The 23634-nt window shown below is 37.8% G+C and overlaps 1 protein-coding gene across 4 annotated transcripts; it reads right to left on the bottom strand.

Moving 5' to 3' along the window:
- Positions 1 to 1556: 1556 nt before the first annotated feature.
- LOC149203338 (uncharacterized) lies at positions 1557 to 23633 on the bottom strand. 4 transcript variants are annotated; one of them, XM_089403410.1, is made up of 11 exons: positions 23097 to 23633; positions 19642 to 19688; positions 17594 to 17703; positions 15966 to 16209; positions 15444 to 15734; positions 15281 to 15361; positions 14305 to 15042; positions 13651 to 14129; positions 13314 to 13408; positions 3593 to 3943; positions 1557 to 3508 (listed from the first exon to the last, which is right to left on the bottom strand). In XM_089403410.1, the coding sequence occupies exons 1-11, from the start codon at positions 23395 to 23397 to the stop codon at positions 1956 to 1958; spliced, it is 4290 nt and encodes a 1429-aa protein (XP_089259536.1). In that variant the 5' UTR covers positions 23398 to 23633; the 3' UTR covers positions 1557 to 1955. The 4 variants fall into 4 exon arrangements, with proteins under 4 accessions (XP_089259536.1, XP_089259537.1, XP_089259535.1 ...); XM_089403411.1 differs by having other exon boundaries at positions 1557 to 3731; positions 3840 to 3943; XM_089403409.1 differs by having other exon boundaries at positions 1557 to 3943; positions 13314 to 13405.
- Position 23634: the final 1 nt, after the last annotated feature.

Below are 23634 nucleotides of genomic sequence, written 5' to 3'. Positions count from 1 at the left end.
TTCAAAATTTGTTTGTGCCATCTATAGAGGAGGACGTACAGTTGCACTCAGTTCACGGTAGATAACATGCTTTAACAATGTCAATGAGAGACGACGTTCATAATATGTTTCACTAAATATGGATTTATCTTTCAAGATTTGTTTGTGCCGTCAAGGAGTGCACTTTCTGTCTCAATAGATTATATGTTGTTTAACAATATCATAAAAGAGAGTACTCTAACAAAACACAGCACTATCAAACCTATTTGCCGCAATAGGGCAATTTGCATCCGATCCAAAACATTGAGTAAAACTATTAAGGCATTCTTACTGAAAGATAAGCATGCAAGATTATCAACTGTAAATGTTTCAGCATCTTGCCAAATTCCATCTGATCTGCATTGCTTCGGCAAGTTAAGAGTCATTTCGCTTCGTAACTCGCCAAACATGGAGAACCTCAATTTGGTCCACTCCAAAAGTATCCCAACACCTTTGGCAGCGTGATACATGTGATACAGCCTTTCTTCAAGCATATGTGCAAAACATTTCCACGTTGCAGACATAATATTTCAGAATAAAATATATATAAAAAATAAAAATATACAACTTAAACAGAACAAAAAAATAAAAAATTGAAACTACACTGGATCGAAATTTCCAAAAATTATCCCAGTTGATTAAAATTACATATATAAAAGGAAAAAGGCTTCAATGCTTTACATCGAAAGCCACTCTACCTTAAGTATAATGACTACTGTTGATTGCTGTTGTAGATTTCCATTTGCAAACGCTGACCCCTGGCATAGAATTCTGTAGATACTGTTATGGCTGCTGTCGTATGCAAGATATCCACATAAACCTGCGCTTCAACGCTGGCCCTGCTAAAGTGTATATTGCTGATAACTAAAGCTAGCAGCCAGTGGCAAATAAACGCACAAACAAATCAGTAACCAAAATAACATTTAGAGGTTGAAGTTGCTTACAAGATATTCGGAGGAACCACCCCTTCACTTTCCTCTCTGTGAATAACTTTTTAGAATTGTACTAACTGTACAAAAATGCTGATACGCAATCTTCGTAATGATTCCAAACCTATTCTGAACATGATAGTTGTGTTCTAGTGCAAACCAAAACATTAAACGTTGATGCATAACCTCCCAAATTAATTTTACAGGTGTAGCGGAATAAATTTTATACAAGCGAAAAACATAACAACCAAATAAATACAGAAAAGATATTGCATGTTTGAACATACTTCCACTGGGAATCAACCATCAACCTCTTAATGCATGAACATATAAAATAATCAACAGTGCACTGATGTTTCTACTGCATAATGTAAAGAGGTAATCTTTTGCACGCCCAGGTCAGTAGCGTACTACCTGAGGACCATACAAGAGAGTACACGGTGTAATGTTAAATGTGATACTATGTGAATCGAAATTCAGAATTACACCAACTAGCATCGCTAAACCATCAACAAGCCCAGTTGACAACAAAGAGGATAATCGACCATCAAAAGTGATTGATTTATAAAAGAAATTTACATGCATTCAAGTACCCCGGTGGCCTTACGATTAAAAAGAAAAGAATAACTATATTACAAACAAGAATTACATGCATATGAAAATATGCTTGTCCTGGAATATCATTACTAGATTTAAAAAAAAAAAAATATTCGACTAGATTCTCAAGATCTCCCTGAAACATCAAAGAGGAATAGCCGGTACACTTTGGATAATAAAAAGGCCACTTTGCCTTCTTAACTGCCAATAGTCCAGTTCATGCAAGTAACAAGCATTTTGAAGTAAACATTGCAACAGCACCGTAGTTCCAAGTGGTGTTCCCTCCCAAAATTTATGTGCCGAAATCATGGACCATTATGCCCATTATTCCACCCTTGAAACTTGAAGCAGCTCATATGAATAAGTATACATAATATCAACCAGCAGTTTAGTCCGGGAAGATTGTGAGATTTACTTTCTCCTTGTCTTGTCCCGCTTTGCCTTTATAAACTTTCTATTACCCCTGTCGCCTCCGGCACCAAGAGAGAAGCCTCCACCAGAAAACTCAAGCCCACTGCCACTTGCAGGATTGAACGTGCTCGGAGCACTGGATGCAAAAGGATTAGCTGCTGCTGGACCAGGCTGGGCACCAAACTGGAAAACCGATTGCCCAGCAGATGGAGCAGTTGGCTGAGAGCCAAACACAAAAGATGGAGCTGGTGAAGCAGTCTGTCCACCAAATACTGGTGGAACAGGACTTGATACCTGGGCAGGATCCTCTGCCATGCTGTCTTCCATCTGATCAGCCGGTGGTGTTGGTGATGGTGCAGCCCCAAAAGCAGCATTTGAGTTGGTCAACCCAAAAATTGGTTGAGTCATAGAAGAACTGTCTTTCGAAGCAAATGTAAATGTGCTAGGGGGGGTACCAGTTGATCCAAACGAGAATGTAGTTCCAGATGGAGTGCTTCCTGCACCTCCAAAAGTAAAGGAGCCACTGCTTGCAGCTGCAGATCCACCAAAAGAAAAACCTGTGGACGGCACAGATGCAGTGCCCCCAAACCCAGATCCAAACGAGGTCATTGTTGACTGTGAAGATGTTGAACTGGAAGCTCCAAAAGGCTGTCCCAAGCCAAATGATGGAGTGCTGTTTGAACCAAATAATGGAGTGCTAGCAGAACCATACGAGGCACTGCCTCCACCAAATGCTGGAGTGCTGGCAACACCAAATGACACACTGCTTCCGCCAAATGATGGAGCACTGCCAGAAACAAAAGAGGAGCTGCTTCCACCAAATGAGGGAGAACTGCTAGATCCAAATGTACTCCCAGAACCAAATGAAGGGGTGCTGCCAGAACCAAATGGAGGAGTGCTCCCAGAACCAAACGCAGGAGTGCTGCCAGAACCAAATGAAGGGGTGCTCCCTGTGGTAAAGGAAGATGTATTTGAACCAAATGTTACACCAGGGACAAACGAAGGTGCAGTGGTGGAACTAGATTGAAGACTGGTTAATCCGAATGAGGGAGATGTACTAGAACCAAACTGCGGAGTGGTGCTCAACCCAAACGAAGGAGAGGTGTTGGAACCAAACTGTGGAATAGTACTTAACCCAAATGAAGGAGATGTATTTGAACCAAACTGAGAGGTGCTACCCAATCCAAATGAAGTACTGCTGCTACCAGAGAAATTAGAAGTGCCGACAGAACCTACTGAGAGGCTACTGCCAGCACCAAATGTAGGTGTCATGCCCGACCCAGGTGCAGGGGTACTACTAGAAGCAAATTGGGCAGAAGTGCTACTATTGCTGAGGCCAAAAGAAGGTAGACTGGATGAGCTTAATGAACTGGGTGCAGTTAAGCCAAATAAGCTACCTGAAGCACCTGAAGCCGAAGCAGACAGAGTTGACCCGAACAAAGAGGGGCTTGTATTCCCACTAGAAAGAGACGATGAGTTGGCAGAACTCCCAAACACAAATGAACCTGAGGTAGTAGCTGTAGCAGAACTTGGCACCTGCCCGAAGAGAGATCCTGCAAAAGAAGACTGAGTATTGGGAAGGAGACTACTTGTAGAAGCTGAAATTGCAGTTGTGCTGGATAGAGTGCTTAAAGTACCATTGGTTACTCCTACAAGAGATGGGGAGGAAGCAAAACCACTGCTTTTAGGTTCATTTTGGGATTTTATTGTGCAATTTTCACCACTGGTGGAGCTTTTAATTGATTGATCTTCTGCTACTACAGATGATGCTTCAACCTGTGTAACAGTGTCAGGACTTCTCAATTTGGATTCCACCTTTGCGGTAGTGGCTGCAGAGCTGCTCTTTCCAGCAAACGAAAATGGAACTGAGTTCATACCATTTACCTTGGAGACAGATCCACCGAACAATGGGAGGCCTGCAGAAGTTGTGGCGACAGTGGTAGATGTAGAGAACATACTGCTTGAACTTGAGAAAGTGGGTGAACTCTCTGCTGACATGCACAAGAAGTGATTACTAGAAGATAAATATATAGTAAAGCTTCAAATGAAGAAAACCAAACATGCAAAGTGAATTTTCAGAGCAATTCTACCCTTCAACAACAAGATATGCTTCCAGCTAAAACACTGTTCAAAATTATCTACAATCCAATCCATAGCCAACTCCATGCTGTAGAACTTGGAAAATGCATGATTTGGTTGGCATGCCTGATAATACAGATTCCAGAGTTTGGAGAGAAAAACAAGCTTATGCATGTTAGAACCATTATCCTGTTAATTTTATATTTTACACAATTCTGTATATAAACACATGGATATCATTTGATATGTGACATAGAGCATTTGAGGAGGTATGGATTCCCAGAAATCTTCTGACTACTTTGTATAAAGGCGAATTGTCAAGTCCTTGGAGAAGTTCAAATCTCACTTCATGGAAGACGATACTTTCCAGCAGTATTCTTCTGTGTGGAGCCACGGAAGCTAATATTTGAAAGTGGCCCTTAGTTTCAAGCAATATCAAGTACTGGACCACAGGCCTTAACCCCATATTGCATCTGCCAGTAATTGCCCTGTTTTGGGAAAAATTACTGTGAATCTCTTTTGAGTTATAGAATGATCAGTGTCTTAATTTAATTGGAAATTAGCTGGGAACCTTTGTTGGATCATCAAAATTACTTCAGGCAAAGGGGAGGGTGGGGGGCTGGCAGCATATGCCAGAATACGTGCCAACCTAAGTCATCGGATTCGTCCTAAACCCCCTACGAATCCCGAATCCAGCGAATCCGACACGATTCGGTCCGGATTTGTGTCCAAATCATGACACGTCGTGTCACGATTTTCAAAAGGGTGTCGCGATTTTGGGACATGTGTCCTGTTTCCAGGACTCGCTAAGCTCAGTGCAGGAAAGAAAAAGGCGTGTTTGCTCATTAATATTTTCATTTGGCAAGTGATTTGTGCTGTTGGCAAGTGATTTGTGCTGTTGCAGCAAGGAGTAGAGCATTTTGGCAGCTTCATGATCAAGTCTAGGCCCTAGTATTGATATGCTATTCATGGTAATGTTAAATTCTTAAAGTAAAAGTGACATTCTCCTTAATCTTCATTTTCATCCTTTTACTTAAATTTTTAACATTAAGATGAAATGACTCAAGATGTTTGAGAGTGGTTCCGGCCTCATTGGATTTCATATGGAGAAAGTAGAATTTTAGATTTCATTCAAAATCCAGCAGACTTATCAGTTTTTCAAGATTTTAGGATTTGGGGATTGCAATGTTTCCTTTGAAATTTGTCATGTATTAGGGTATGGAACTCGTATTTAATCAAGAGCACCAAACCAAGAGCTTTTGAATATGTCGCTCCCGCTCCTGTTTTCGCTCCCACTCCCCACTTTCACTCCCGCTCCCAAGTAACATTGTTGCTGATGATATGGGTCTGGACACCACTGTTGAGTTGGCATTGGCGAACACAAATCTCAATGATCTAGTGCTAGAGCCTGTTAGATTTGAGGACTTAGAGGGGTCAACCTCCATACCGGCAGATGCAGAGGCGACTATGGATACAGGGGAGGAGGAGGATGCAGAGGAGAGCAGTGGGGGCCATGATGATGGGGACAGTGATGCTGATTCTGACGCTGATTGATGCCTTGAGGCTTGTATACCTGTAGTTGTTTTATATTTTCTATTTCTATTTGCCATTGGCATTGCACCAACACTACCTATGTAACACATTTTGATTTGATGACTTAATGAGAAAACTACAATTTTCAGTGTGTTTATCTTGTAGTTGTAAGTTGTCTTTTAGTTATGAATTATGAATCATGATTTAAATTTTTAATAGATTTATCATTTATGTGACCAGTACCACTGACATTTATTTGAATTTTGTATGTACTATGCATGCTAATAGCTATAGATGAAGATCTATGTTTGAAATCAATAAATTTGTATCACTAATTGAAATTTATGTAAGAAATATGATAATATCTAATTTTATATATATATATATATATATATATATATATATATATTATAAAATAATATATAACGTGTCCTGTTCTAATTTTATATATATATATTCTAGGAAACCGGATTCGTCCTAAACCCCCTGCGAATCCCGAATCCGGCGAATCCGACACGATTCGGTCTGGATTCGTGTCCAAATCACAGGACACGTCGTGTCCGAGGGCGTGTCACGATTTTCAGGGGCGTGTCGCGATTTTAGGACACGTGTCCGGTTTCCAGGACTCGCTAAGCTCAGCGCGGGTATGAAAAGGGCATGTTTGCTCATTAATATTTTCATTTGGTAAGTGATTTGTGCTGTTGCAGCAAGGAGTAGAGCATTTTGGCAGCTTCATAATCAAGTCTAGGCCCTAGTATTGATATGCTATTCATGGTAATGTTAAATTCTTAAAGTAAAAGTGACATTCTCCTTAATCTTCATTTTCATCCTTTTACTTAAATTTTTAACATTACCATGAAATGACTCAGGATGTTTGAGAGTGGTTCCGGCCTCATTGGATTTCATATGGAGAAAGTAGAATTTTAGATTTCATTCAAAATCCAGCGGACTTATCAGTTTTTCAGGATTTTAGGATTGGGGGATTGCAATGTTTCCATTGAATTTTGTCATGTATTAGGGTATGGAACTCGTATTTAATCAAGAGCACCAAACCAAGAGCTTCTGAATATGTCGCTCCCGCTCGCATTTTCGCTCCCACTCCCCGCTTTCGCTCCCACTCCCAAGTAACACTGTTCTTGATGATATGGGTTTGGACACCATTGTTGAGTTGGCATTGGCCAACATGGATCTCAATGATCCAGTGCTAGAGCCTGTTAGATTTGATGACTTAGAGGGGTCAGCCTCCATACCAGCAGATGCAAAGGCGACTATGGATACAGGGGAGGAGGAGGATGTAGAGGAGAGCAGTGGGGACCATGATGATGGGGACAGTGATGCTGATTCTGATGCTGATTGATGCCTTGAGGCTTGTATACCTGTAGTTGTTTTATATTTTCTATTTCTATTTGCCATTGGCATTGCACCAACACTACCTATGTAACACATTTTGATTTGATGACTTAATGAGAAAACTACAGTTGTCAGTGTGTTTATCTTACTATCTTGTAGTTGTAAGTTGTCTTTCAGTTATGAATTATGAATCATGATTTAAATTTTTAATAGATTTATCATTTATGTGACCAGTACCACTGACATTTATTTGAATTTTGTATGTACTATGCATGCTAATAGCTATAGATGAAGATCTATGTTTGAAATCAATAAATTTGTATCATTAATTAAAATTTGTGTAAGAAATATGATAATATCTAATTTTTAATATATATATATATATATATATATATAAATATATATATATATATATATATATATATTTTTAATAAAATAATATATAACGTGTCCTGTTTCAGCGTGTGAATCCGACACCACGAATCCTGAATCCTACGTGTCCTTCAGTTATGAATTATGAATCATGATTTAAATTTTTAATAGATTTATCATTTATGTGACCAGTACCACTGACATTTATTTGAATTTTGTATGTACTATGCATGCTAATAGCTATAGATGAAGATCTATGTTTGAAATCAATAAATTTGTATCATTAATTAAAATTTGTGTAAGAAATATGATAATATCTAATTTTTATATATATATATATATATAAATATATATATATATATATATATATATATTTTTAATAAAATAATATATAACGTGTCCTGTTCCGGGGGGTCAGCGTGTCCCGAATCCGACACCACGAATCCTGAATCCTACGTGTCCTGAATCCCCGTGTCAGGTGACTTAGTATATATTTGATATATATATATATAAAATAATATATAACGTGTCCTGTTCCGGGGGGTCAGCGTGTCCGAATCCGACACCACGGATCTCGAATCCTACGTGTCCCGAATCCCCGTGTCAGGCGACTTAGGTGCCAACATAGCCCCATTCCAAAAAGAACAATGATCAGCCTCAGGGATAAAAAGCATGCCAAGAAACTGGACTATCAAATTATTCTCTTCAAATGTGGAAGACATCGTGAATATGGCCATATTAAAAGCAAATTCACACATTAACCAGCTCTGAAAAGGTATAAAAAAGGGTTTGAAAATCCATCAGAGCCCCGAAAAGCTTCTCATTCAACTATAAAGACGATCAAAAAGCTGTGGAAGTCTACATGGGAAGTTCAAATAAAACAGATTTGAAAAGTCAATTAAACCTGGACAACAAGTGGCTGTACCAATCCAGCATGAAAATCATTCCCAGATGAAGAGCAAGGTACATCTCAATCTAAGCCTTTGCATAAATTTCTGAAAATAAAATCTAGAGCTCCTGGGAGGCAACCCTTCTCAAGTGTAAGCACAAGTGCTTGCATCCTCCTTCCAAAGCATTCTCCCAAATCCTCATCACCCATCCCGGTGGGCCTCCTCCCAACACTAGGCTCTAAACAAAATCTGAAATGGGACAGCCTAAACAGATATCAGCAGGAAACCTCTGCCAATTAAGAAGGAAGAGGAAGCTTTTTAACACCATCTTAGTCAGCTTCAATATTTGTTACAAGAAAAACAGAAGAATTCTCCTTGAAAACCCTAATTAGGTCTCTCCCCTAGGACTACTACTGTAAGAGGGAATCTGAACTCTGAAGTTCAGAATTAAATTTCTATCCCAGAATATTAGATGCATAGGCCAAAATTCAAAAAGAAATCTAAGGGAATATTCAAGAAGAAAAATCAGGTATCATGTTCATTTAGAAAACAGCAACGTAAATAGCTATAATAGAGGAAGTAAAAATATTACTTGGAACCAGGCAATAGCTGTCTAACAAAGTTCTGATGCAAAAATTAAGGAAATCTCTAAATGGATAAAAACCCATATGCAATCAAAATTAAGAGCATATGTTTTGGAGACCTTTGGATGACAGTCAAAATTCTCTCAAGGGCCTGGGATCAAGACTGTTCAAAACAAATATTTATGGCCCAGACTATTGGCCATGTACAAGACAACATTCTCGAGTAAACTGTGCGGAGAAAGGAATCATCCAAAGATTTCGCCTGGATATAGTGGGAGGAGACCTTAAACTATTGCTTGGAGTTCACGGAAGAAAGGTTGCACTAGGTTAAACTGTACAATTCTCTTGGAACATCTGAAGAAAAATTAGTTAATTGATGTTAAACCGAGAGAGGGATCATTCACCTGGAATAACAGAAGAAACAGGAGGAATTCTTATGGATGGTGACAAGTTCTTGACAAGTTTGAACTGGATAACCCAGGCTTTGAAGCTGAGACTGCTATTACAAAAAAATCCTTACCATCCCATTGGCCAGGCCATCAGTCTCAATATCACAAATTGTGAGAAACCACCAAACTTCCCTTTTAGATTTGAGATCATGTGGTTTGAAAACACAGATTTATTACGAAGAAAAGAAAGGCTCAGTGAAATGAGGGTCCAGTCCCTCATGGAACAATGATTTTCAGATTACCAAAGAAGCTTCAGAAACTTAACAAACCTTCTAACGTATAACATGGTTAAAGCTTCTGTAGGACAGCATGTCCACTTTGACCAACACCTCTGGCTTGAAAGCGAATTGCCAACTCAAACTTGATACTGCCACCCCCTAACTGAGGCCAAGTGTCATTTTTATTTTACACACATAAAGTGGGGTTATTCAGAACCCCTGTTACAAGTCTGGTCACCACACCACCTCCACTAGCCACCACCACAATTCTCTTGGAACTTCTGAAGAAAAATTTATTAATTGATATTAAACTCGGAGAGGGATCATTCACCTGGAATAATAGAAGAAACAGGAGGAACTCTCATGGATACACCTGACAAGCTTAGACTGGATAAGCCGGGCTTTGAAGCAGACACAGCTATTTACAAGAAGGTCCTTACCATACCATTGGCCCATCAGTCTCAATATCACAAATTGTGAGAAACCACCAAACTTCCCTTTCAGATTTGAAATCATGGATTTATTACAAAGAAAAAAAGGCTCACGGTGGAATGAGGGTTATCCAGCATCCCAGTTACAAGTCTGGTCACCAGACCACTAACCACCACCACAACCCCCCCCCCCCCCCCCGCCGGGAATTGATCTTTCATCATAGAATCTGGCTAAAACTTTCATGGGGCAGTAATTATACTTGAGCCAATACCTAGCTTTTAAATGGAAGTGTCAATTCACCTTTAATACTGCCACCCCCAAGAAAATCCATCTGACACTTTTTCCAGTACACAAACACACACAAGTCTGAAGAACATGGATAAAGCTTTCATGGGACTCCATGTTCGCTTGAAACAACACCTCCCCTTAAAAAGGCAGTGCCAAATCAGCCTTAATACTGTCAAGTGCCACTTTTCCAGTACACATACACACAGAACAGAGACCACCAGACCATCCCTTTTCTCCCCACAAATTGACTTTGTAGCACTAAACATGATTAAACTTGCTTTAATGTAACAGTATGTCACTTAGCCAATACATCCACTTAAAAGGGAAGGGGCAATTCAACCTTAATAGTGCCGCCCCCAAAGAGATACAAGTGCCAGTTTTTCCAGTGCCAACATGAAAAGAACTAGTGTTATTCACCACCATCTGATGTGAATTTGACCGTCAGACCACCACCCAATCCCTCAAGGAATTGAACTTGCAACGGAGCACATGGGTAAAGTTCTCTTGGAACCTAAGTAACATGACACATCCTCCACCCCCCACTGTGTCACGTACTTCACGTGTCAGACATGATCACGTGTCTGACATGACAGATGTCAGACAAGAGTTTGACTCGTATCCTATTCGCAGGACACAAGTTTGACTCATCTCAGACACAAGCCCTACTGGTGTGCGCAAATTTGGACACATGTCCAGTGCAAAAGCATCTTAAAATCGATTTATTGCCTCTTTCTCACACAATTGAGCCACAGGTTTAGAGCTCTCAAAGGTTTTGGAGTGCATCTAAGGGTGATTAGGCAATGTTAAAAGGATTCCAAGTGTTGGCAAGTGGATTTTTCCAAGCCCTACTAATGCTATGCAATTAATGGTAATGTTAAATTCTTAAAGTAAGAGGATGCTTTCATCCTTTTACTTAAATTTTTACCATTACCATTAATAGACTCAAGATGTTTGAAAGCGATTCTAACTTCTGACATCATTGGATTTCATATGGAGAAAGTAGAAATTTAGATCCCGCTCAAAATCCAGCAGACTTAACAGTTTCCATGATTTCAGGATTGGAGGGATTGCAATGCTTCCATTGGAGTCTGTCATGTATAAGGGTACAGAACTAACATTTCATTAAGGGGACCAAGCCCTCTATGTACCTCGATGTTGTTGGTGTTGATTGTATCCATCACTGAAACAGAATCTCAATTTGACATCTTAAGTTTTTTCTATCTTATTTTAATGTTTAGAGGGTGATGTTGATGAGGATCCCAATATAGGCAATGATTTTGATTATATGTAGTACTTGTTATTTGTTGTAGCGTGTTTCTTGTTTTTTGGGACTCCACAGGCCACTTAGGGACTCTTTGTTGATGTAATTTCGGTTCAGGCATGGATTGCACTAAGTGCTACTTTGGTTATATGAATTAGTTGGATGATTGAATTTGTATCATCATCATGTAAATGTTTTATATATTTCATACTTCATGTGTAATTCACTAATTTGTTATGTTTTTTATATGTATTATATATTTTAATATATAATATATAACATGTCTTTCATGTCAAGTTCTGGGGGTCGCCGTGTCACATGTTGGATACTCGTATTTTCATGCCCTCCGTGTCCCATGTCTGCATGTCTTGTGACTTATCTTGGGACAGTATATCAACTTAGGCCAACACCTCCCCTTCAAAAGAAAAATGCCAATTCAACCTTTATACTGCCACCCCCAAGCAGGGAAAAGTACAACTATTTCCAGTACACATAGAACTAGAATCTTATTCACCACAATGTGATATAAGTTTGGTCACTAGAATGAAGATCTGAAACAATAAAGTTTACATAACATATTCAAGGTAAAATAGATGATTGAAGGACGAGCAAAATTTATTTGAAAAAAGCTGGAAGAAATAGGAATTTTTCAGAATTTTGTCCTCAGGAATGCAAACTTAGCCTCAAAATTAAACTTAGATTTACAAAAGTTGGAAATAATCTGGAGGGCTAAAAGATGAAATCCCACTGTTAAAAAATTGATAGAAAAACTCGCAGGAGACCCTATAACATGATCCCTGTAATCACAGCTGAGGATGAGAAGATAATGGAGAGTATTCATAACCATCTTTCTGCAATGGAGCAGAATCCCTTAAACAAATACATTTTCCCCAGACAACAATCATGAAGATTCAGTAGACTTCCTAGAATGGATCCCGCCATGACTGAAAAGCCAAACAGGATGTACTCCTAACCAGTGTCCAAGAAAGAGATACATGATGAAAACATTAGCAATTGGAAACCATCAGAAGAAAAGGTCCAGTCATCACACCCTGGAAAAGAAAGAAAATAGCAGGAATGAAATTGCTTGAAAAAAGGGGAGGGTCTCCTTGAAAAGCAAAGGAGTTTATCCCTTAGAAGACTTTGGAATTCATTCATTGGTTCATTTGGAAGGGTATAAATAGTAGATTCTTTGAAGAGTCATCCTTCTCTCAAATACAGGTCTGCCTAGAAATATTAAGGGCCAAAGTGAAAACCAGGAAGTCCAGAATGAAGGTGGTGAATTTTCAATCCACAAAACACTCTTTGAACAGCTCCACATGGAAAATTTTCTTTATATTTGATTGTTAGTTCAGTGACCTTAAAACTAGATAGAAAAATAAATGCTACTACATGGCAATAATAATATCCTATTATTATTATTATTATTATTATTATAAGACATGTTTATATGTATATAACATATAATTTCTGTTAACATTTCTTTCTATTAGAATATTTCAATATTGTAAAAGAATGTAAGAAAATGGATATTGGCAACTGTTTTGCATCTGATACAGAATGTTTTTGTTATATATTATGGGTTGGGTGATATTCTGTTTTGAAAAGTTTGGGTTGGTATAAATGATCTTGTTTTGATTTTATAATATTTCCTGGGAATTATTGGAAATATTGAGAGATATAAAGGCTGTTTCTACCGACTGTTTGCATAGATGTTTGTCTGGAATTCCTTTCAAGGAATTAAGAAAAGCAAATGAAGAATGTAATTTTGTTTGGATATAAATAAAATTATAAATAAAACAAAAAAAAATCAGCAGAAAAAAAATGTTTATTATATATTAAAACATGGGATTATTAACTTATTAAGGCCAATAAGCCAGGGCACTGAGGAAGTCTTCACACCTGATAATCCAGAGGTTGATGAACCCTTAAAGGTTGCAGCTAAAGGTTCTGATCCATCTGTAGGTGCAGATGCAGCTGCAGCAACAGCAGTACTGCTGCAACAACAACCAAATTATGAGAAGTGCTAAGTTTTCAGTGATAACGAAACTTATCAAATCCTTAACATATGAAAACCAATAACGTCTTATCTACTAACATTTATAAGCCAACAGAAGAACAACACTTTTGCAAAAGGTCACAACATGAACAACAAAGAACATCCACAACAATGTTGGCCAATATCTTGTGTACCACTAGTATCAACAGGATTGAGCACGTGACTAGAATAGATACAAACCTGAAAGATGATTCTGGCTTGCTTTCAAATTTGAAATCAAACTTCGGCTTGGTAGTATCAACATCTGTGGATCCACTTGTAGAAAAAGAGAAGACGGGCCCTTTGCTGGGACTTGCTGAACCAAAGCTGTAAGTTGGAGTAACATTGGCTGTAGTAGGCTGAGTGTTACCTTTATTTGAAGGAGATGGAATGACTGTGGGAGTGGGTGGTGGTTCTGCAAAATTACTATTAGATGGAGTAACAGGAAAGGTAAACCCTGAACTGTTATTTGTAGATGAATCAAGGGAAACGGAAGTTGTGGATGCAACTAAATTTTCTTCAGATCTTTTTCGCAATATAGTAGATGTGATTCGTTTATCTCCATCCAATATTATACTATTAGCACCATTGCCATCAGATGTAAAAGATGGGACCTTTCCAGTCTGCGCATGACGTGACATGCCAGCATTCCTGCTTGCATTGCCCTCATCATCTGACTCCTGTGACATGCACATACCAAGACCATCAGGGAAGTATTTGCCAATGGAGGCATATTAAAAAATCAACCATGAGAAGCTATCTAATGCAATGAAGCACCATATTTGTGCTGAATACACCGACCATATAGAGTTCATCCAAGTTAGCACTGGCATTATCAATCACAAAACACCATACCTCAAGAGCACTCATTCGAAATCCTTTACTCTTTTCTGGAAGATTAGAAGGGCCATCTAAAATCAGTAATTTTGCATCAATTCTTGCAGGACTTGCATCAGGAATTAGGGAAGATACATCTCCAACACCAGAAGATGTACCTGCCTCCACAGACGTTGCCACTGAATCGAACAGAGGAGCTTTACCTTTTCCCCCATATTTCTGTTCAGCACTAGAGGCAGGTTGACCAGAGAGCTGGTTATTTTTCTGAACAGAACTTGGACTGTACTTATCAAAAAGGGGAGTTGCATCTATGGACTCTGTACTTCTGCGAGCTGGTCCATTCAGCATGCTCACAGTCAATTGACTGGGTGATTTATCTCTTGCAATGGCCAATTGCGCTTCTGCGGATATTTCTTTAGGAGAAGGCACCATCCGATCTAAATGCTCCAAAATTTTCCGGGCTGTTTCACTTGATTGTGGGGGAATGCATGGACCAGCATATAATTCCTTTGCGGTGGCTTCCCGAGAAGGAAATGCATTCTGTTTCTCAAATTCTGTAGACTTCTTGACAGATTCCAACACAGTTCGTTCTCCATCATTTCGTGGTGATAAAAACGGAACAAGTTGATTACTGGTTGAACCTGAGGGATCAGGATTTCTTAACTGGGAGACAAAAATAGGTTTATGCCTGGTCCTCCTGATTGATAGTCCAGATGTGAAGTCATCATCCATCACAGAGCTCCTCCTCTTCAGTGCCTGTATAGCAAAAACTATGAGTCATGAACAACAATAAATGTTTGCCAAATAGTCTTAAGTAATTAAAATCTTAAAGCACTTCCATTGAATGAAACATAGGAAAATTGATAAAACGTGGTTATTGAATTTTTATTTACATTTCAATTAATACAAGTAATATCCTTCAGTTTCCTAATTTGCTGAAGAATGCAAGGGACTTTGGCATGAAGCAATAATTGTGGCTATGTTGTAACCTCACCTGTCGTCCACCTGTGATAGGGGATTGTATTGGTGTCCACTGAGATACTGGTGTGCTGTTTGGAAACCCATTGCCCATACGCTGCAGATACAATATAAAACAGTCTGAACACCCATTGGATACTATGTATAGGAACTTTAAAACACATATGAAGTACAACTACCTCAGCAGGAACCTGCTGACGAACATTTCTAGCATAAGGAGTGCGACTTAGATTCTGGATCCTACTCCGCATCCTAGCAGTTTGGGGTGTCTTAAATTTATCTTCAGCCTGTCCATTCCCAGCCAACCAGCCTTCTGTTCTTGGTACAAGTGAGAGACCATTTGGTTTACTTGGTGTATTTTCATCTCGAAATGGCTTACTCTGTAAAGCTAAACTAGATGCTCTATAAGGCCGCACACCCATAAAAGCTTTCGCAATATCTGCTGGCGAAGAGCCCACTTCATCAGGAATCTGCAAAGTGCAAGGGAAGGTAAAAATCAGTGAAATGTAAGGTAACATGCAAAGCGCAAGCAGTACATTGACCTAAACTTGATCTCAAGCCTCAGTTATTTGAATGAAAACATTCAAAAATAAATAAATAAAACTCGTGCATTAACAAACTCCTCTAATCCCATATTAAAAAACCTGGAACCCATACACAGTTAAGAAAAAGGCACACCACAATACAGTGTGTTGGCTTACATTTCGAATCACTGCAGGAGTTGGAGCATTAGCATATAAACTATTATGCCATACAGAGTCATTTTTTTCTTCCCTTGCCTTCTGCCGCTCTTCACGCCACCTTTGAGCCTCAGCATTAACTGCATTGCTTGGCCCAGCTCCACCATGCAGCTCTTCTCTACTCTGTTCTTCACAAACTTTCAAGCCAGCAGATTTGTCCACTATACGTGACTGCAGTAGCTCTGTTAAGCGATTGAACTCCTCCCTGAAGATTACAAAATCAAATCCATCATTACTCATTTAAGCTTACCTATAATACAAAACAAGTCATAGATATGCCAAGCAAGACTTCCAAATGAAATATTAACATAACATAAGATGTTCTGGAAAAAACAATTTAATGAAACCAGCTCCCTAGAACAGACAGTCCAAAATCCAAATACACAATGGTTCTCTTGACAAAAAAATTACATATCACAAGATACAGAAATAAAGAACCTTTTGACAACTTCAAAATTATTCAACAGGCCACATTAAGTCAATCCTTATTGTAGCCCATTGCCTGCAAAATGTGAAGTCCAGATATAATTGAACTAGTATTAGAGCATTTTCACTTGACATACATAGTAAGGAAAGATAATGTACTTGAATATGATGTTCCCTGACCCTAAGCGAGGAAACTAAACTACTCAGGACAATAAACAATTCCCTGGATGCAATTTTCAGCTTATTTCCATAACAATAAGCTACAACAGTTGTTTCAGCAGCAAATCTACAATTTTACAAAAATATCAACCATTCTATAATTACTAAACTGCTGTTATCATTGCCCACAGGGCTTTGGATTGACAGTGAATGGGTGCACTGTTAAGGCACTCCTTGCGATAGATCACCATTCGAATCCCCCATGGGTTAGCCGACAAAAGAAAAATTGATATTGTCATTTATTGCTTACTCAAGTCAAATACAAGAACCAGTGTCAAACTTCCAAGGCATAATTTTGCATTTAAAATACTTGTGGCATAACTGGAAAGCAGTGTTGACCAACTATCTCCTAAAATAAATATGCAACAAAAAATGCCTGGAAATTAACACTGCAACTAGGAAATTCAAAAAGTTAGTACAAAAATAAATTGTCTGCTTAATAAACACATTCTATTCTGAGTTCCAAATTCTGACAAAATGCAAATGCTTACTGAACAAACACCAGAGAGCATATCAATGATATGACAGATTTACACTGTAGCGTTATGATTAAATTGAAGTTATGAGCAATTTGCATCCTGGTTGCACTTAAAATGGCTTTATCTCTGAGGAAATTTCAAGAACATTAATGGAAGCCATAAACAACAAAAGCCAAAATAAAAATACAGTAAACAAACCAGTAAGTAATGAAACAAAATATGGACTGAACAAAATAAAAACATAAGATGATAGAAAAGTTGTCCTATAACACTTTGGAAACAAAACAGAAACAGCACTAACCTGAAATTACATAATGAAACCATAAGGAAATTATACAAGAAATCCAAGAAAAAGCAGTAAAAATATGTGCATCTGTTTAACAATAAGTAATATACAAAACAGAATTGGAACTTATGGAATACATAGACAGTCATCCATCCAGCACATTAACTTTTACGATTTACCTAGAAAAGGTTTTGTTTTTTAAAAGCTGTTCAACCTCTGTGAATTCAGGTTCACTTCTTTGTTTGCTCGCACGGATATCTTCTTCATCTTGACCAAGTACTTTAGCATTCTGCAAAAGGAGACAATCCCTATTTGAGAATAAAGAAAGAAAGAACAAAGGTGCAAAAACAAAATAACAAAAATTATGTGATTAACAGAATCAAAATGTGGCATTAATGTGTAATGCATTTCTCTGCCAAAGGTAATGCCATACTTTGACTGTTGATAAATCATAAGTTCATAATTCTTCTCACATCAGGTTTATGTGCTGTATTTGTCAAGCTAAGTTTCGTGAAGCACCGACACGTTTCGGAGTTTCTGAAACAGGTACATTTAGAAACGTCGCCTCCCAAAAAATGAAACATCGACCGAAACATCTCACACACACACACACTGTGTGTGTGTGTGGGTGTGTGCAAAGAGAGAAAGAGATTTATAAATAAGTGTATAACACATTATCTTGCAAGAAAGATGGGAATAAGACCCATAGATGACAATTTATATATATTTATATATAGAAGGAGAGAGAAAGAGAGAGAGAAAGAGAGAGAGAGAGAGAGATTTATAAATAAGTGTATAACACATTATCTTGCAAGAAAGATGGGAATAAGACCCGTAGATGACAATATATATATATATATATATACACACAAGGAGAGAGAGATTTATGAATAAGTGTATAACACATTATCTTGCAAGAAAGAACGGAATAACACACATAGGTGACAATTTACAAGGAAAACCAAGTCTATATTAACTCTCATAGATGATTACATGATGGTCAAGTTTCAGTCGAGTTTCGGGTACGGGTACGGCCCAAAACATTGGGTTCCTAGAAGTTTCATGCAACATAGCTGTCAAGCGATAACAATCAGTCCATTTACAACACCCTTCTCAGTTCCAAAGTTTATAATGTTACATAGTCATTGAACAATGGAAGTCAAGGGAGCAGTGGTGCACTTGATCTAGTGAGGTATTCTTACTGCTTTAGCCCCCAAGGAAAACAACCAGTTTGTTTGGTTGAGTTTCCTATGGCAGAGAGTTGCAACGCAGTGACTGCTCTCAAGCAGGCATACAAGGTCTCCTGCTGGATTCCAGTATCTAGAATTTTTAACTGCTTGAATGTTATGTGGTTGACCAATCAAATACCTTTATTGTGATATGTAATAAAATTAACATTATTTAAAATAGAAAAACAAACTTATTGTCAAAATAGACTATTTTATTTTTATCGAAATATATAAAATAGATTACAGCTTCCAATAATATCTAAACAGGATTTAAATATAACTTGGAGTCATCTTTACAGAAATTGTTCGAGATAAACTTTTAAAAATAGATGAAATAGATAAATAGATTCCAGCTTCCAATAATATCTTAACAGGATTTATATATAACTTGGAGTCATCTTTACAGAAATTGTTCGAGATAAACTTTTAAAAATAGATGAATTCTCATGTTATAGTATATCATTTAAATTAAGAGAACAAAAAATAAAATTCTTGTTTTCAAGAAATTTAAGTTTAAACTTCACGTAAAAATCAATAAAATCCTGCATCTAAAAATGGATGAACCATATAAAAATTTCTACCTTGGTTGGTCTTTATATTCTAAATGGTGGAAGCATGCGCTTGGGGTAGCTCAATTGGCTATGGCAGTGGAAATGAAGTCTTGGGTTCAAATCCTGTGCTTTCTTGTTTTCAAGAAATTTAAGTTTAAACTTTACGTAAAAATCAATAAAATCCTGCATCTAAAAATGGATGAACCATGAAAATTGCTACCTTGGTTGGTCTTTATATTCTAAATGGTGGAAGCATCTGCTTGGGGTAGCTCAATTGGCAATGGCAGTGGAAATGAAGTCTTGGGTTCAAATCCTGTGCTATCCCCCGATCGGGGTGAGAAGATGGACATGATGAAGACGTAGTCCTACCAAGCTTACAAAAAAACATTCTAAATGGTGGAAACAAATATTTACTTACAAATGGTATAGGTATATGAATGTACTTACTTCAACTGCTTCTTCTGGAACTTCTTGAAGGCTGTCCTCTTCAATTTCTATCAAATAGGTTAAGATTGTGTCAGTACATAACAACAGAACTATTACAAATAGCAGCAAAGAAAATTTAGCCAAATTTACATCGACATTCCCTCCTAATCTAAAAAGATACAAACATAATCATTCTCCATAGTACCACAAGCCTACCCCATGTATTTACATAGAAAGTCTTTCTAAAAAACCAAATTGAATTAGAACTGCCCAGAACACACTTCCTTCACAGAAGGTATAAGATAAAACTGTACACTCAAATAATCGCATTGTTACCTTGGATTACAATGCTCTACAGTTATGTACAGAATTTAATTGGCATTCATAAATTAAACTTATATTCTTTTAAAAACAGAGACAAAAATCAGGACAGCAATTTCAGAGTACAAAGTAACTAGTGTATTGCTGTTGTAACTGTGTAATACAACTTTATACTTTAAAGTTTATTCAAGTTCATTTTTCAGAGGCATGTGTATCCAAAGTTAGTACTTATATCAGTATTATAGGATCCTCTCTTTTATAATTTGAACTCATCCTGAAGAGAGAAGAGAATCTTCATGGTCAAGAAGAAACTACCAATGTGGTTTAGTAACCCCAGTCTAAAGCAAGCTGTCTTGTTTATAAAAGCTTATGAACAGGAATTCAATACAAGCATTGATATTGACTTAATTCAACATAAAATAGGAAGCATTTTCTAAAAAATAGCATGCTCACATCTACTTGCAATTCAGAACTTAGGCAATCTAATATTCCTTGTTTGGTTGAATTTCTAATCTAATAAGCATGGGTAACACTGCTAGTTGAATTATCCTAAAAACAAATCTGTCACCTCTTCTACTGTACAAGGCCATAATCTATAATGAACATAATTTGAACTCATCAACAAGAAACAAATCAATGTGGTTTAGTAATCCTAATCTAAATTTAGCTGTCCTGTTTATAAAATCTTATGAACAAGAACACAATACTAGAATTCATATGGCCCTAAACATAAAAAAACAAGAAGCTGTTTTCTTTTAAATATCATCCTCACGTCTACTTGCAATACAGAACTTAAGCAATCTAATACTCCTTGGTCTAATTGAATCTCTAATCTAGGAAGTGCAGGGAATAAGTATTCCTTTTCAGAAGAAACAAAAAAAACTCAGTCAATGTAATGGCATCAGAGATCATGTTCGCATTCAGATTATAGCCTGCTAGTTGAACTCTCCTAAAAACAAATCTGCAACTCAAAGATAAGCCTCTTCTACTGGACAAGGGCATTTTCCTTAATGACCAAAAAATTGAGTATTCATAAATAACAAATCTACTACATGTACGAAAATATCCAAAAAAAATCTCAAATGGTAGACACTTGATCCAGCATCATATTTCAATGGGGTTATTGAACTAAACGGGCCTCATGCTTCTTAGTGCTCACAATCTTGATTGCCTTTCGAACTTTCTCTTTCAAATAATATTTGATATGTTGTTTCTCAGGATATTTACAAAAAACTGATCTTTTCCATTGTTAAATGGTGATTAGTTTTGTTAAATGTGAACTTGCCTCTTGGACAAGTTAGGAATCCAACCTATACAGAATTCTGTTGTTTAATATATATATATATACTATAAGATATAACAGAGCCTAGTTCAATGTAATCTATGAAGAAGCTTGGAGGTGCTTAAAGTTCACATTAACATAACCATGAGCAATCAAGTACCTATGTATAATGAATTTTAACTGTTCCAAAACCATCATATCATGGTGAAGACTTTTATTGCTAACACAAGTCTTGTGTAAAAATGAGATTTGTGGCTTATGAAACAAATATATGAAGTTTTCAAAAGATGAGATGCATGGCGCATAAACTGAATATATGAAATTCTAACATGATACATGACAGGAAACAGTAAGTCTACACAATTCAGCTATTTTCTATGACACTAATAAACTACAAAAATATAGGCATCGTTTCTATCATAAAAATAATGCACAACCACGGTTAAAGACTCTACGATGTCTATATATATCCTGGATAACTGCTCAATCATGGTTGTTCATAGCCTGAAAATGTATTTTCAATTTTTCAAAAGATATTTTTTCCTGCCAACGACTCCTTTGCTTTACATCTCTGACTCTTTTGTTTAAACTTACTTTTAGTATGGAATTAGAATTGATAATTGGAGTTTAAAACAAATTTAGTTAGTTAAAAAATCAAGCAGTTGAAAAATCTATTTCTGGGACAGCAATAAAAATCAAAAAAACAAGCATTGATTTTTTACAGAGCCACTGGGCAAATATAGTCAGGTGACTCCCAAAGGTCCCCCTTCTAGGAGGAGTACGTCCAAGAGTCCCCCGGAAACATCCACCCTGTGTTTCCCCAGAAAGGGGACGTGGCAAATGTCCCCCGGAAATTTCCTGTCCTGGAAGTGTGGGACCCCACCTATGTAGCGCGTCCACATGTGACACTGGGTACAAGGATCAGAACCTAACAAAGCCACTTAACGTTATATCACGTATTTCTAAACAGCCAGCCTGTGATTAACGATTACTAGAAAGAGGTTCCATTTTTGTGAGGCGAACTTCCAATATATTTTCAATTGTGCCACCTGTACTAGACCTTTCTGCCTGTGGCATTTTCAACTTATACACCCAAATAAAACCACAAGCACCAATTTGCAATGAAATACAAAGAACAGAAATACATTAAAATCTGGTGAACATTCGGCATTAAGATAGCCAAACACTAGACTTCTTATTTTGCTCATGCCGCAGACCCTTGCTTCCCTAACAGCACTTTTGCACGGACCTACCTATAAGCGAAACATGAAAACCATATAAAGAGGATAGAGTACTCCCACAATCAGAGTAAAACCTCGAAAGAATAGTAGAATGGTTTCCCCTTTGTTTAAATCATAAATCAAGTCTGCTCACAAATTAAAAATGAGAGCTAAAAGGCAGATGATGCCAAACCACACGAAAGGTAAAATATGACAGACCAGGAAAGAAACCTAAACTACATCGGTTACTTCGAACAGATGATCCATGGAATGGGAACAAATAACAAATATACTCAAATAATAACAAACCAAAAACAGCAAGATATTAACCAAGGCAAGAAGCCAGTCGCATTAATTCACGGAAATCCTATGGAGGAGTAATTAGTGCCAGAACAAAAACACAAAAGGGGAAATGTTAAAAATAAGAACTCATAAAAGGGAAAGACCCAGATAACTACTTAATCAGGGCACCGCAGAAGATAAATACAGAACGGCATTTGTAGAAGCAACAGAGACTCGTTGTCATTTCCGTAGATTCACGAAGCTAAAAACAATATAAAGAAATAAATAAATCAAAACACTAGTTTAAAACCCTAAAGTAAAACCCTGGCACAAAACCCTACAGCAGCTAAAAAGGATTAAAAAAACCATACCTTCAACAACATCGCCGGCAGAAGGAAGCGCTGGGTGATTTTTCTTGAAAACCGAAGAAAGCCACTTAACGGCGCCCTGAGTGATCAAACGGGAGGCCGGATCGACGATCCTCGAGAACCAGGTATTGCCGCTCCTTCTGTTATCAGCGGCGGCCGCTGCCGCCCTGACAGCGGCGGGTGCATGGCGTCCAGTCTGCGGGCGGTCATATGGGGTGCTGTTCCTGCGGCCCAAGCGGGAGGTGCGAAGCTTGCCGCCTGCGCCACCGCCTTCGTATGGCCGTCGATCCTCCTCCTTCGCCATGTGACCCTGAGACCTGTAGTCAGTTGGTTCCTTTCCGGGGTTCGAAGCTGATGAGAAAACCCTCGCCTGTAGAGGAAAAAAAATATCTTCTAATGCTTTCTCGTGAGAAAGATTTTCCCCGCTTCTCTCCCAGGGTTTCTGTTCTCCACCTCGCACATTAAACAATAACGACTATACCCCAAAAAATTGAAAATTTTAAAAGCGAAAAATATATGTATTAAATTCATGACGATTTTG

This window comes from Pinus tabuliformis, chromosome 2_1, assembly GCF_031772625.1.
Source record: "Pinus tabuliformis cultivar Carrire ecotype Pingquan chromosome 2_1, CPIR1, whole genome shotgun sequence".
NCBI lineage: Eukaryota > Viridiplantae > Streptophyta > Pinopsida > Pinales > Pinaceae > Pinus > Pinus tabuliformis.
Note: the sequence above shows the minus strand (reverse complement) of the source record. Positions and strands in the feature narration are given on the sequence as shown.